The 12,804-nt window shown below is 42.3% G+C and overlaps 2 protein-coding genes and 1 pseudogene across 3 annotated transcripts in view; 2 read left to right on the top strand and 1 right to left on the bottom strand.

The window, feature by feature from the left end:
- Positions 1–1,543: 1,543 nt before the first annotated feature.
- On the bottom strand, positions 1,544–4,278 carry LOC146232838 (alpha-(1,3)-fucosyltransferase 7). The gene is made up of 2 exons (XM_084690017.1): positions 4,266–4,278; positions 1,544–2,740 (listed from the first exon to the last, which is right to left on the bottom strand). Exons 1-2 carry the CDS (start codon positions 4,276–4,278, stop codon positions 1,782–1,784), a joined length of 972 nt encoding a protein of 323 aa, XP_084546143.1. The 3' UTR covers positions 1,544–1,781.
- Positions 4,279–4,532: 254 nt separating this feature from the next.
- On the top strand, positions 4,533–7,375 carry LOC146232837 (P2X purinoceptor 4a-like; annotated as a pseudogene). The gene is made up of 9 exons (XR_014742307.1): positions 4,533–5,003; positions 5,230–5,377; positions 5,519–5,597; positions 5,662–5,724; positions 5,918–6,014; positions 6,133–6,213; positions 6,298–6,442; positions 6,758–6,936; positions 7,114–7,375. The product of XR_014742307.1 is annotated as a P2X purinoceptor 4a-like (transcript).
- Positions 7,376–8,562: 1,187 nt separating this feature from the next.
- abca2 (ATP-binding cassette, sub-family A (ABC1), member 2) overlaps positions 8,563–12,804 on the top strand; it is a 38,297-nt gene continuing 34,055 nt past the window's right edge. The window contains 1 exon segment of the mRNA XM_084690851.1: positions 8,563–8,944. Within this exon segment, the coding sequence (XP_084546977.1) occupies positions 8,879–8,944 (66 nt within the window). The 5' untranslated portion in view covers positions 8,563–8,878.

Below are 12,804 nucleotides of genomic sequence, written 5' to 3'. Positions count from 1 at the left end.
TATCCACTTGATTGTTTGGACGACAACAGCCTATTTTATCCAGGATCCGAATTCCCTTGTCATAATAAGTTTGGCCCAACCAATTACTTTATACTGTTCTGGTCAAAACCAGTTTTGAGGGTGGAGTTTTATGAACTGCACACAGCACAGCCTTTTCTTGTGCAAACTTACTCACGATAAACATAACTTGAATGATTTCAAAGGAATTTTATAACTCTGAACCAGAGCAACCCTTTGGTGTAAATATGTATATATATATATATATATACAAGACAAAAATGGCTTGTCCCCATGATCTATGATGTTCTCTACGTCACTACTGATGTGTACAAAGAGAGAGAATAATCGGTCACTGACTAATGTGTTTGTACACGCTATCGTATATTTCAGAGTGTTGTGTCACTGTTTTGCTTTTGTTCTGGAGTGTTTTCAGAAGGTACATTTACATTTATTCATTTAGCAGACGCTTTTATCCAAAGCAACTTCCAAGAGAGATTTTTACAAAGTGCATAGGTCACTGATAATTGCAACGAGATAGCCCCAAAGCATTGCGGGTAGCGAAAACAAGAAGCACATATTGTGAACAACCCAAAAATAAGTGCCAAAGGGAAGAACCATAAGCATGTAGTTAAGCAAGTTACAATTTAAACAACATGAATCTCTAGTGCAAGTGTACCTGTAGAAAAAAAAGTTGCCTATTGATGCCGTTGCTCAGGAACATGACAGGTTCTGAAGATGGCATGTTCCGGACTGTTGGTACTAACCCTGGAAGTATGGCCATTTGATACGATATTTTAACCTTTGTCAAAATTATGAATGAGTCTTTACATTTTGGGCCTTGAGAACAAAGCGAGAAATATGTAGTTTAATTGAATGAGGTCTTAAATTGCCCCATCCATTCCAAGGTCACGGTATCAGAATATTCTGTATGAAGACTGTTTTACCTCATGTTCTGTACTGTATTTCTGCTTTTCCATTATATTCCTGCTGGGTGGGAGAAACTCAAGGATTGATGTCCATATATTTGCTCCTTGTGCCCATACTATCTCCAATGAATGTGGCTTGCATCTCTAGTAGTGGTGAGCATTTGACCGACCAAACTGACTGACTGACTGATATAAAAAAACTGGACCCAGGGGAAAACATGTCAACCGACCTGAGAGATGAACGACCTCATTATTACATTGCAAAAAAACATTCTGAAGGAATGGATAGTGAAAGTTATATATTTTCTTTTTTTCCATCTTTCAAGCCTGCCACCTAGTGGCCACATTTGATCATCACAGCACACTGTGAGGTCTGTTACTTGTTGGTGCAGAGCAACATTATGCACATTCTCCAATCCATAGATAAATCAGCTAGAGCATGTGTGCATATTTACAGATTATCATAGTTATATTTTAGGAGATAAATGTAATGATTGCACAACCAAGTCTGGCAGTAACAGTGTGTCACAGGAACAACTACATTTGGTCATTAGTCATCTATGGTGATTTCTGATTTTGCAGGATGTCAGAATGTTTGGTGAACATCCACTTGGCAGTTTGACAGTTGTTAAAAATATTTCCTGTGTGGCAGTCCCACCTCTCTGAGTGTTAAGACAAAGGATGAAGTAAAAAGATTCATATAGATTAAGTTGCTGAAAGAGTTTTGCAAATATATTTCCACTCTACAATGATTTCGCTTGAGATCAAACATCAAATGTCCACCAATTACACCAACAGGTTTGTACAATTCATTTTTTGCCCTGAAACCACACAGAACACTCATAAGAACTTAGATTACAGAAGCAGGCGTTGACTCCTGGCCCAGCCCTCCAGATCATGGTACACCTTCATGGCAGGCAGCTTGTCATAGTTCACGCAGATGTTGCACAGCCTTTCTCTCCAGTCTGTGTAGGTCTTAATGCCGTGTGTCTGGTGCCACTTGAAGAAAGCCTGATAGGCCTTCCTGTCTGATGCCAGGTGCTGTAGGTAACTAGCCAGCTCTGCAGTGCTGTTGAAGTCATCCACATGGATGAAGGAGCCAGGGGGGGCCAAGGCCTCATAGGCTGCTCTGGGGGGGCCCAGCACCACTGGGACAGCCCCTGCCTGGAGGGCATTCCTCCACAGCTTCTCACTGATGTAGTCTGTGGCTATTGAGTTCTCAAACGCCAGGTAGAAGTGACAGTGTTTTATGGTGGCTAACAGGTTGTGTCCTGCTAGGGGTTTGTTTTGCCAGCTGCCGTAGACCTCAATAGGAATTGACTTCTTCAAGTCCTGGTACAGTCTGGACCTAACATGGTCAGACTTGTAGTTACTCACCACCCAGCTAGCCAGGCAGGAGCTCTTCCTGGGGATCACATAGCTGCCGGTGTTGTTCAGTCGGACTGTCTTGCCGTAGGGCATGAATATATCAGCGTCACGGCGGTAGCTCATGGTCCAGTTGAACAGACCGTTGTAGGGGCTCAGATCTCCGTTGTTGGCGGGCGGCTCCAGCGAGAGCCAGACCCAGCGTTGCGAGGGCCGGCGCCGGAGTCCGAGGGGCAGGGCGGAGCGGCCGGTCTGCAGCTCGTGGTGGTGGAAGACCACCACGTCGGCGGAGGCGAACAGGGAAGTCTTGTCGGTGAGGACGCAGCGAGGAATGTCGTAAGAGTCCCGGCACACGTCCCCCTGGAGGCTGTAGGAGCGGCCGAAGGGCCAGTGCCACAGCAGGATGGTGACGTTCCTTGGGGGGGGGCTCCTGTAGGTCTGCCCAGCAGCTTATAGTAGACCACCAGCGTGAAGACGCAGAGGAGGAGGGTGAAGGACAAGAGCTTGGAGGTCCGCATGTCCCAGGAGATCTTAAACAGGCTTATGGAGAAGGTCTACCGGCACAGAATCACACAGGTAGTGGGATGCTGCAAGAGTAGTTTAAGATTTAGATCAAGATGTCACGAATCTTGGATCATTCCTCGCTCCTGCACATTCAGTTTAGTTTATGTTGCTCAAAACATAGTTGAAGTTCTGATTTAAGGCTGTCCACCACTGATAAAACAAATGATGGCTGAGCCATTTTTACTTTGTGAAATATGGGCCTTGCAACTTGAACACATCACAAAAAATGACTTGTGGAGAAAATACATTTTAAACACGCAGGACTTGTATGTCCTGTCATACCAAGGATTGAAAATGTAATCTGTTAATCTGAAGTAGTGAAATCAATTGAATATTACATTATTTGTATCTTTGTTTCTAACATACTAGACTGACACCTTACCTCATCTGCTGGGTGTGAATCTTCAGAAGGACTCAGTGTTTCTGTCTGTCTGTCTTTCTGTTTGCAGTTCTGGGAGGGCAGGGTGGCAGTTGATGGCATTGTAACAAGCTGACAACCTGCAACAGGAAATCAACTATCACTTCTACCTCCTTCTGTTCATCGCTATGCCCATGTGTGTTGAACATTAGACATGTCATTGATTACTGTGTGTTCTGTGATATCTCAGTAAAGTTAAGCAGTTATAGCCAATAAAGGAGGCACACCAATTTGATTCTTAGTAGACAATTGGTTCATGTAGATCCTTCCTCAGAGCTGGACGAACCACAAGCCCTTAACGTGTTCCTGTTAATACTGGATGATGAAACTTGAACTGTTTCCTGTGTTGTACCAGCTGGCGTGTCACCCAAGGAACCCAAAAATGCCGACCGAAAGTTGCCATCTGAATCTTGGAGCTCAATCCTCTAGACAGTGTAGATGGTTGTGGACAGGAAGAATACAGCCCCACCCAGATTTATACTGGGCCATATGCCCCAGTTTAAAGCTGCTGTGCCCCAGTAAAAGTTTGAGTTTTAACAATTTTACTTTATTAGTCAGTGCATTCATTTAGATTGCTAATCCAGGAAAAAATAAACGCAGTATCCCATTCACCACTTGTGAAATCAAAGCAGTTTCACCAAAAACACATGCCACGCCCGCAGAATATTCCATGTCAACGTGCTCTTCTGAGATTGCCAAATAACCACTGCAGCACGATTGCCAAATAACCACTGCAGCACGCACACTGAAGTCCCAATGTCGGACTCGGCACTCAAGTCAGAATTTAGGTTGTTTCTAAATGATAGGCCTACCGATCGTCTTATTTTGAGTAAAACATAGAAACAATATAACATGAAGCTCAAAAAAACTACCGTATTTAATCTATCATTTTTGGTCCAGCGTTTATTCGAGGGCGGCGTTTACTCGAGGGCGGCGTTACATTTTTAAGAGAGATTTTGTGAATTGTAGCTGCAGTGCAGCCATAGACAAACTCGTTGCCGGCATTGTGACGAATTAATCATGCAGGTAAAAACGCAGGTTTTATTTACTACCGCTGACCTCCTTGTCTATTCTTTGTTTGTCTATGAGTGTGGCAACTCCCTTTCTCATTGGCTATCGTACAACTGTCTCAAATACAGCTGTTGCGGTGTATGAAGCAGCATGCCTAAACGTTCATACATGTTAGCTTTCAAACAAAAAGCTGTGCAGAAGGTTATGTACATATGTAATAAATATTGGGGATGAATTTAACCAATTAAATAACCGTTTTCAGATTTTTTGGGTGCCGCATTTTTTGGAGAGGGGCGTTTATTCAAGGGCAGTGTTTATTCGAAGAAATACGGTATTTGTGCTCAAATGAACGCAAAAAAACGTAAAACTTGCGTCCCTGAACTGTTGTATAGTGAGGAGTTTCTAGAGCTTTTTTTCTAGAGAAAAAATGAATCTGAATAGGGGTCTGTGCCCCTGTAGACCAACGCCCCTGCAAAGGGGTCTGCCCAAGCGTCAATATTTGACGATTGAGATGAGACTGGGTTTGTTTTTAACATAACTGCCTACTGTTCACCGCCGGCAGTTTTGAAAGTGTAGCCATGACAAAGACTACTCGTTGCTGTCAAGGCTGTCTTAGTTGTTTCTTTGATTATGAAACACCCAGAACAATTATTATTAAGAGCAAAGGAGTAGGACTTGTCTTCAGATTCATAGTTTCTGATCATTGCTTACGTCTCCGGGTTTGTTTGTTTACATTGAAGAATACTAGTGCATGTAAGAGTTTTGAAGCGAGCGTGACTATTTGTATCACTCTCAGCGTTCAATGTATTAACTGTGTGTTTTTGATATTCTTTAGTCTGACGGTAAGATGTTTCTGTTATGCTGTGCCTTGTTCTCATCCACTCCCCATATTCTTTAGTGAGATGATAAGATATTTCTGTTGTGCTGCATCCACTCCCCTTCTAGGTATGTGTGTTACCTGCAGAAGGGCTACCAGGACACAGACTCTATAATCAGCTCGGTCACCACTAAGGTCAAAGGATATGCTTTCACCAACTCCTCGGATTTGGGACCCCACATTTGGGATGTGGCTGACTTTGTCATCCCACCTCAGGTTACTGACCCATCCTTTACCTCAAAACATTTGGGGAGGGGGAGAATTTAATATTTTTTTAATTATCAACAGTTATTGTATGTCATCAGTGTAGCACTTTCATGGCACCCTACTAAAACCTTTTGTTTTCCTGTATGATAGGGGGATAATTCGTTTTTTGTTTTGAATAATTTGATTATTACCCCAAGGCAAACTCAGTCAAGCTGTCCTGAGGTAAACCTCTGAATGTTTGTTCCTGTGATTTTTTTTCCAATTATCTCCCTATCATGTCCCTATACTAACCACATCAACAATTTGCATAGATGACCGTGACTGCACAGAGGGTTTCAGTGATCCTCGTGGCAATGGTAGGCATGCTGCTACAATATATAATGTTTACTTTGCTAAAAATTGTATTGTTCACTACCGAACATTGCCATTGCATTACTGGAATAGTTTCAGAATCATGATCCTAAAACTTCCACTTGGAGGATTTATTTTTGTTTGTTTTATGTCTTGCTCTGGTGATGCAAATATGACAGAATATTGCTGATTTTTAAGGTATCCAGACTGGCCTATGTGTGAACTATTCAGACACCATCAAAACCTGTGAGGTGCAATCTTGGTGTCCACTTGAATTAGATGTTAACATACCTGAGTAAGAAACTCAATATGTTATATTACACACTTTTTATCCCTCAGCATGTGAGACAACATTTTGGTTTTATTGTGGAATGATAGGGTGTGAATTTGTACTGTGTTTTGTATCTCATTAGACCAGCACTGCTGGGTGCAGCAGAGAACTTTACAGTACTGATCAAAAACAGCGTGACATACCCCAAGTTCAACTTCCACGGGTAATGTTTATTTTACTCCTTCTTTCTTTCTTTGCTTCCTACAAACATAGTCAGACCGACCTATTTGCTTCTTTTGCTTTGCAGAAGAAACATCATGTCTGACATCGTCAACACTTCATACCTGAAACGGTGTGAATTCAATCGCAAGACAGATCCTCACTGTCCCATTTTCCGCCTTAAGACCATGGTCTCGGAGGCCGGAGAAAACTTTCAGACCATGGCTGTCAAGGTGAGCCTAAAGTACATCACAGAGGTGACACACAGATGATAAAAACCTTGATTGGATCAAAATATCTGCAGTTATTCAAAATGTTGTCAGTTTGATCTTTCATGAAAATATCTAAACAGTGGGCATTAGTTCAAGTTTATTATCATATACTTATAAAGAGCATTTATCAGTAACAAAATTATTTGCAGGAAAACTTTGTCATACCAATCGGTAAACCAAATTCATTACTTTCCACAAGAATAATAGGTAGGTATAATCATATCTTTCATCACCCATAATAGATGGAGTGTAAAACAAGAGGTTGTGTTTGTGAAGGGTGGCGTGTTTGGTATTCTTATTGACTGGACCTGTGACCTAGACTCGTGGTGGACGAGCAGTGATGCAATGGCCTGTTGGATCGCTACAATGTAATCATTACATTTTTGCAGGCAGGTAAATTCGACATTGTCCCAACCATCGTGAATTTGGGTTCAGCGCTGTCGTTCCTCTCTTTGGTATGTCACATTTACAAATTGTTTAATGACAATGCTGAACATATGTTCTTAATATAATCAATGATCCAGATATTAATGATGAACTTTTATTCTGAAATTGTATGATTATGCGCCAAGATGTATCTACGTTTGTGAAAAGTGAACCATATAACTGGGGTATTACACTTTTGGTGTAAGGAGGAATGCAATGGATCAGCATGCTGTCAGGGGAGGCAGGATGGTAACACCGTGGGACTGGAGTGGGCACAATGGGCCTCACAACTGTTTCGTAAAAGTGTCAACACTACGAGATAAGAACTAGGCAGGGCGTGGAGGATGTAACCCTTTGCTCCTGGACAACTCTACAAAGCGAGACTGGTAACATTGACTGGTATCGCTGATCTAGACTGAGACATCTTGGTGTATTGTATTCATTGTTTTTGCATCATTTCTCATTAAACTTGGCTACAAATAACTTGGTCTGGCATTTAACCTGGTATTGTTCTCGACCCAAGTTAGCAACACTCCACAGGACGCCATTTCTGCATTTAATAAACAACTAAAACATCAGTGCTGTTCTTTACGTATTGTCTGATATTGCTTGAGACAGTTTAGAGAAAATTGACTTGATTGTGGAGACTTATTATTCTTCATCCTCTGTGATTAAGGCACTGGAAATAAACAGCCACCAGAGGGCAGCAGAATTGTATCTGGTCACACCCAGGAAAGAAAACAATGTAATCCTCAGGTGGTTAAATAAAACATTATTTAATTTAGACAAATACATCTTTATTCTTTTATATTTTATGTTACAGAATCAAATGTAGAATAGACTAACATTTACAAACCCTTTGCATAAATTGGAGTCTGTTTTACAATTACGGGTGATACCAAAAATGTGGCCTGCTCCTCGTTTGGCTCATTTTGCCAGTTATGACCTCGCGATCCTGTTGTGATGTCATAACTCAATCTCTCTGGTCTAAAATTACACAAAGCTCTTATAATCTGTCCAAGTAAGCAGACAACATCTGGCCTGTGGAATCCAGCATTGTAGCAAACGCTGGGACACCAAGAAGGGAATTGATTGGGTATTTCATCATGCAAGCCCTGCAGTTGGATTGAGGATAGGCTAGCTTGTGCTTAGAGCGTCACATTTTACACTGTTGACAGACAAGGGGTTGAGTGTGGATAACTAGCCTATGTCACTTTATAAGGACTATTGCTGATTTAATGATTGGTGCTGCATGTCACTCTCACTTAATTTTCCACTCACACAACTCAGAGAAAATAATAGAATATAATTTCTAAATACAGAAATGGGAGGCTTTGCATGAGCCTTGTCAAATGAGGTTCCCAGACAGTAACCCTACCTGTTTGAACTGAGGGTTTAGAAGACCTGAATGATATAACGAGTCTACATTAGAGCTGATATTTAAAAAGTTTTCTCTTTAGTTTGGCAATTAATTTACAATAAATGGGGAGTTTGCAGCCAAGTTGCTGTGGTACGGGTTTCTTTGTGAAGGGAAGAAAGCCGGCTACTGTGTAGTCTACAGAGGTTGGGAGATGTTAGCTCCGTCTCCGCCCACAAGACTGCATGACGCTGTGAGAATTCTCCCCGATGATAGTGGTACTGAACTCGTCTCTAGCAAGTGTTTACAAGGGAGGCTGCTGTAGCCTATCTTTTCCTCTGACAAATATATCATATCATTGGGTTAGTCATGTTTCGACATTTAAATGCAAGCCTGGGGGAGAAAGTGTTCGTCTGCAAGAGAGCAAGACAGACGAATTGAGTATATAAACCTTAATGCAACCTATGGAGACTCTCGTCAAAATCTGTTAAAAATCCTAATTTGAATACGTCGGAATGGTTCTTAACCCATTAACAAGCATTCCTTGTTTTGGCTCAATTACCGGCAGCCTTTCATAATTTGGTTTTATTAGGGAAAGACGTAGGTCCGCGACAATGGGATTCATGCACCAGCTTCACCTCTTGTTGTGGAAGAATGTGTCTTTGAAACGAAGGGGACCGGTAAGATCCACAATTCCTTCACGTTAATTATAAGCGTAAAATACACTTGAAAATGTGGGGCCTTTCGTGCTCCGTTTGGCTGAAAACACCGCTGCGGCTCTCCCGCAGACGGGCGTCGGTTCTAAGGCAGGTCTAGAATTCGTCTGCTGCATTGGCTAGGTTACTATTCATATCATCCGCTCATGAGTGTATGGGATGAGCAATGCCACCTCATATACATGTAATTTGACAGCCCTAAATATTTCCAATTGAATCCAAGGTTGTTGTTTTTCTGTTATGCGATAAGCTACTTGTTTTGTTCTCACCCTGTAGTGAATGCAAGATGAACAGGTTGTTGTGTATAAACAGCGTTGTGAGTTAGGCTACAATGTAACTCTTCTGCCATGGCGAGACAATAAAGCAAAAGTGAAAAATGAGGGCAGAAGTCTAATGTACTCCGATTCTGGTGTCCAGTTTAGACTAAATATACTGTCAGTATGCTCAAGTAAAACCCGGATTTATGACTATTTTACTACAAATTATTATGCTTTAATTGTGCAACTTTTGCAGAAGTTTAGGATTCATCTCAATTCAATAATATTAGCCTATATGAATATAGTTATTATATGGCATTTTATTAACAATACACATAACATTCGACCTCATCTGTGCTGTATTGCCTCTGTTTGAGGTGGGTTTGTTGTTACTGTTGAGGGTTGGGGTATAGGACCCAACCTCAGGAGAGGTAGGCAGGCAGAGTTCTAAACAAGGGTTTTAGTCTTGAACTGGGAAACATGGAAGTATACTCAAATTAGCTTAGCTAAAGACAAGATAAAAGACTGGACACAAAACAGGAACCTAAATACACAGAACCAGACAAGACACAGGTGGACACAATAAGACTAACGAGGACAGAACACCACAGCAATCAACAAGACAGGTGAAGACAATGACACAGGCACACACCAGGGCAAGGCAAAACTGAGGAAAACAGGGGGGAGGAAAACTCATTTGTCCTGAAGAATCCTTATAGTATCGTTAATAATTGCCTTTGCCAGCGGTTCTATTGGGTGGGCTATTTTTAGCTGCTTTTTGAGTGCAGGTAGGCTGTGTGCTGCATAGGATTGCCGCTAGGATAATAATAGCAGCAGCCACGTCATCCTGTAGGTTTATCATGCAGTCCTGGCTCACTAAGATGTCCAAAGACTCGTGGATTGATGGGTCCTGAGAATCGCAGTGTCATCATTTGAGGAACTGAAAGGCCATTGCTTGGTCTACTGACTAAGCCTGGCTAATGTATTAGACTCTTGCTTTGGCAATCCCTCTGTTTTATATAATATTTGTACAGGTCCAGATCATTACTGTGTCCTTCCTATCAAGCTGTTGTGGTATTTTATAAGTAGGACACAGTTTATATAGACAGTTTTTTTTATTTGTATAAGATTAAGTTTATTTTATTATTTTGGTTGCAGAGGCAGTTGTTGTTAAGTTACCACCAGAGAAGCAGTTACTGTTTGTTTTTCAAGCATACTACGTCCTGTCTGATCCACATGCTTCTCCTCATGTGCCTCATCCCTATGTTCTACAAGACGCCCTCACCCATACCCTTCTCATACTCTGTTCCTTTCTATTTCTCCATAGCGCTTTGTTCTGCCAGGTGGAAAACAGACACATGTTAGTGTTGGTCCTCTGAGAGATCAGGGTGAGAGTGGTCAAAATCCTCTCTCTCTCTCTCTCTCTCTCTCTCTCTCTCTCTCTCTCGCCCCATGACTAGCCCTTGTTCCCGCACCAGCCCTAGGTCTAGGCTTGGGCCTCTGCTCTAGCCCTAGCATCAGGCCCAGCTCTGACTGACCTACATCTCCCAGTGTCCCTGAATGATTGCCTGAGTGAGGCCTGAGCAGAGCTGGCTGGCTGGCTGGCTGGCTGGCTGGCTGGCTGGCGGGCGGGCGGGCGGGCGGGAGGGAGGGAGGGAGGGAGGGAGGGAGGGAGGGAGGGAGGGAGGGAGGGAGGGAGGGAGGGAGGGAGGGAGGGAGGGAGGGAGGGAGGGAGGGAGGGAGGGAGGGAGGGAGGGAGGGAGGGAGGGAGGGAGGGAGGGAGGGAGGGAGGGAGGGAGGGAGGGAGGGAGGGAGGGAGGGAGGGAGGGAGGGAGGGGTTTGTTTGTGGAAGAAAGGGGAACTTCATGACTGATAAGCCAGTGCACAACTAAAGAGCACAGAGTTAACTGCTAGGCAAATGAATTATACATTCTATCTGTCAACTCGAATGGACTAGCAATGCACTCTCTTCTTGAGGACAGGGTTGTTGTATGGGAGCTATCTGAGCCGGCTTTCTCAGGCAGGACCCCAAGAGAGATGGTACTTGGTTTGAAGGACCATGGACAGATTTGGACATTCGTACTACTTCATGTGCTCTCTCTGTGTGAATCTTTATTCTCTTAAATATTGATTAGGAAATAATCCACTTTTCCTAATATGAACTTTTACAGACATTTTCAGTCGAACAAAAACACATAAAAAATATAGCTTCTGCAAGCAGCATTAAAGGGGCCAAGCAGTCAAGAGCAGGTCATGGGCTACATGGCACTTGTGCAACAAGCGTTTTCACAACAAGCTGTTGCACTCATGCGACACACCCAGTTTGGTTGAAACATCTGTGTTCAGAAAAAGCCATCATAAAAAATTTGTGTCTGTGACCTGTAGCACTACCTTCGGTCGAAATATGAGTCCAGCAAAATATTTTGCAAGCCATTTTGTATGCTAGCTTACACTTTTAGAGTGACTGACTTAACTACCCAAGCCAACAGCTACCTCCAACACACAAATCTAAATAAACACTACCTCAGTAATACACAATTAAATAATGCTTTTTCAAACTACATAAATCCCCCAATGGTATCCTCTATGTCCTGCAGCAAGGAATGCTGCGTCTCCACTACAATGCTCTCACTCTATCAGGTTTCCTAAACACATAATTCAACAAATCCGTGCGCTGAGTAGCAGCATCTTATCTACAAAGCAAAATAGTTATGGCTCTTCTTTAGTAGAAACCCCCTCAGAATGAAACACTACCATTATGATTATACTGCTACTGTGATGTACCTGGATTCCTGTTTCACTAAACAGATGATGAGTATCATGACAGACTTGAAGGCTGTGACTGGATTTGAACCTATGGCCTTGCACTTCACAGGAGACCATCTTATCCCAGTCTCATCCCATCTGGGGATGATTTAACACAATTTGTGACACAGCTTCCCTGAATAATGAATAACATAAAAGCTTATTACTTTTGTTTAAATGAGGGGATTGGAAAATCTACCGATGGTACAACATTTCCAATTACTTACGAGGAAAATGATTAAAACGTTATTTTAAATATTTATTTTATATTATAACTTTTATATTTTATATTTATTATAGCACTGCTTTGCTTTGCTTTGTTTGATGAAGTTCTGTTTGATTTCAATATTGGTAGAACACTTCATCTGTTCGTACTACTTACTCATACTGTGTCCATAACCACACGTTCCTTAGTTGTTAAAGTTTAAGTAAAACTTTTTTTGCAAAGTCTTTGGGTAATATACAGTTCTTTTTTGGGGATTAGACTGAGTAACTCACATTTAAGTATGTAGTAGTATTCCTTGCTGAGGCCGTTTGGCAGGGTAATTAATATGTTTTTATAACACACACTGTGATGAACACACATAGTGGCATCTTTACGGTTGATTGATATCACAGTCAACTAACGACCCTCTTGAGTCAATGTCCTCCACATGGTCCTAGACCATGTTGATCTACCCCCCCCCCCCCCCCCACACACACACACCCTAACAAGAACACACCTATGCCCTGTTAACCCCTGAGGCCTAGCCCCCTTCTAGC

This window comes from Hypomesus nipponensis, chromosome 24 (genome assembly GCF_054491055.1).
Source record: "Hypomesus nipponensis isolate SF chromosome 24, ASM5449105v1, whole genome shotgun sequence".
NCBI lineage: Eukaryota > Metazoa > Chordata > Actinopteri > Osmeriformes > Osmeridae > Hypomesus > Hypomesus nipponensis.
This window is presented reverse-complemented; position numbering and strand designations above follow the sequence as displayed.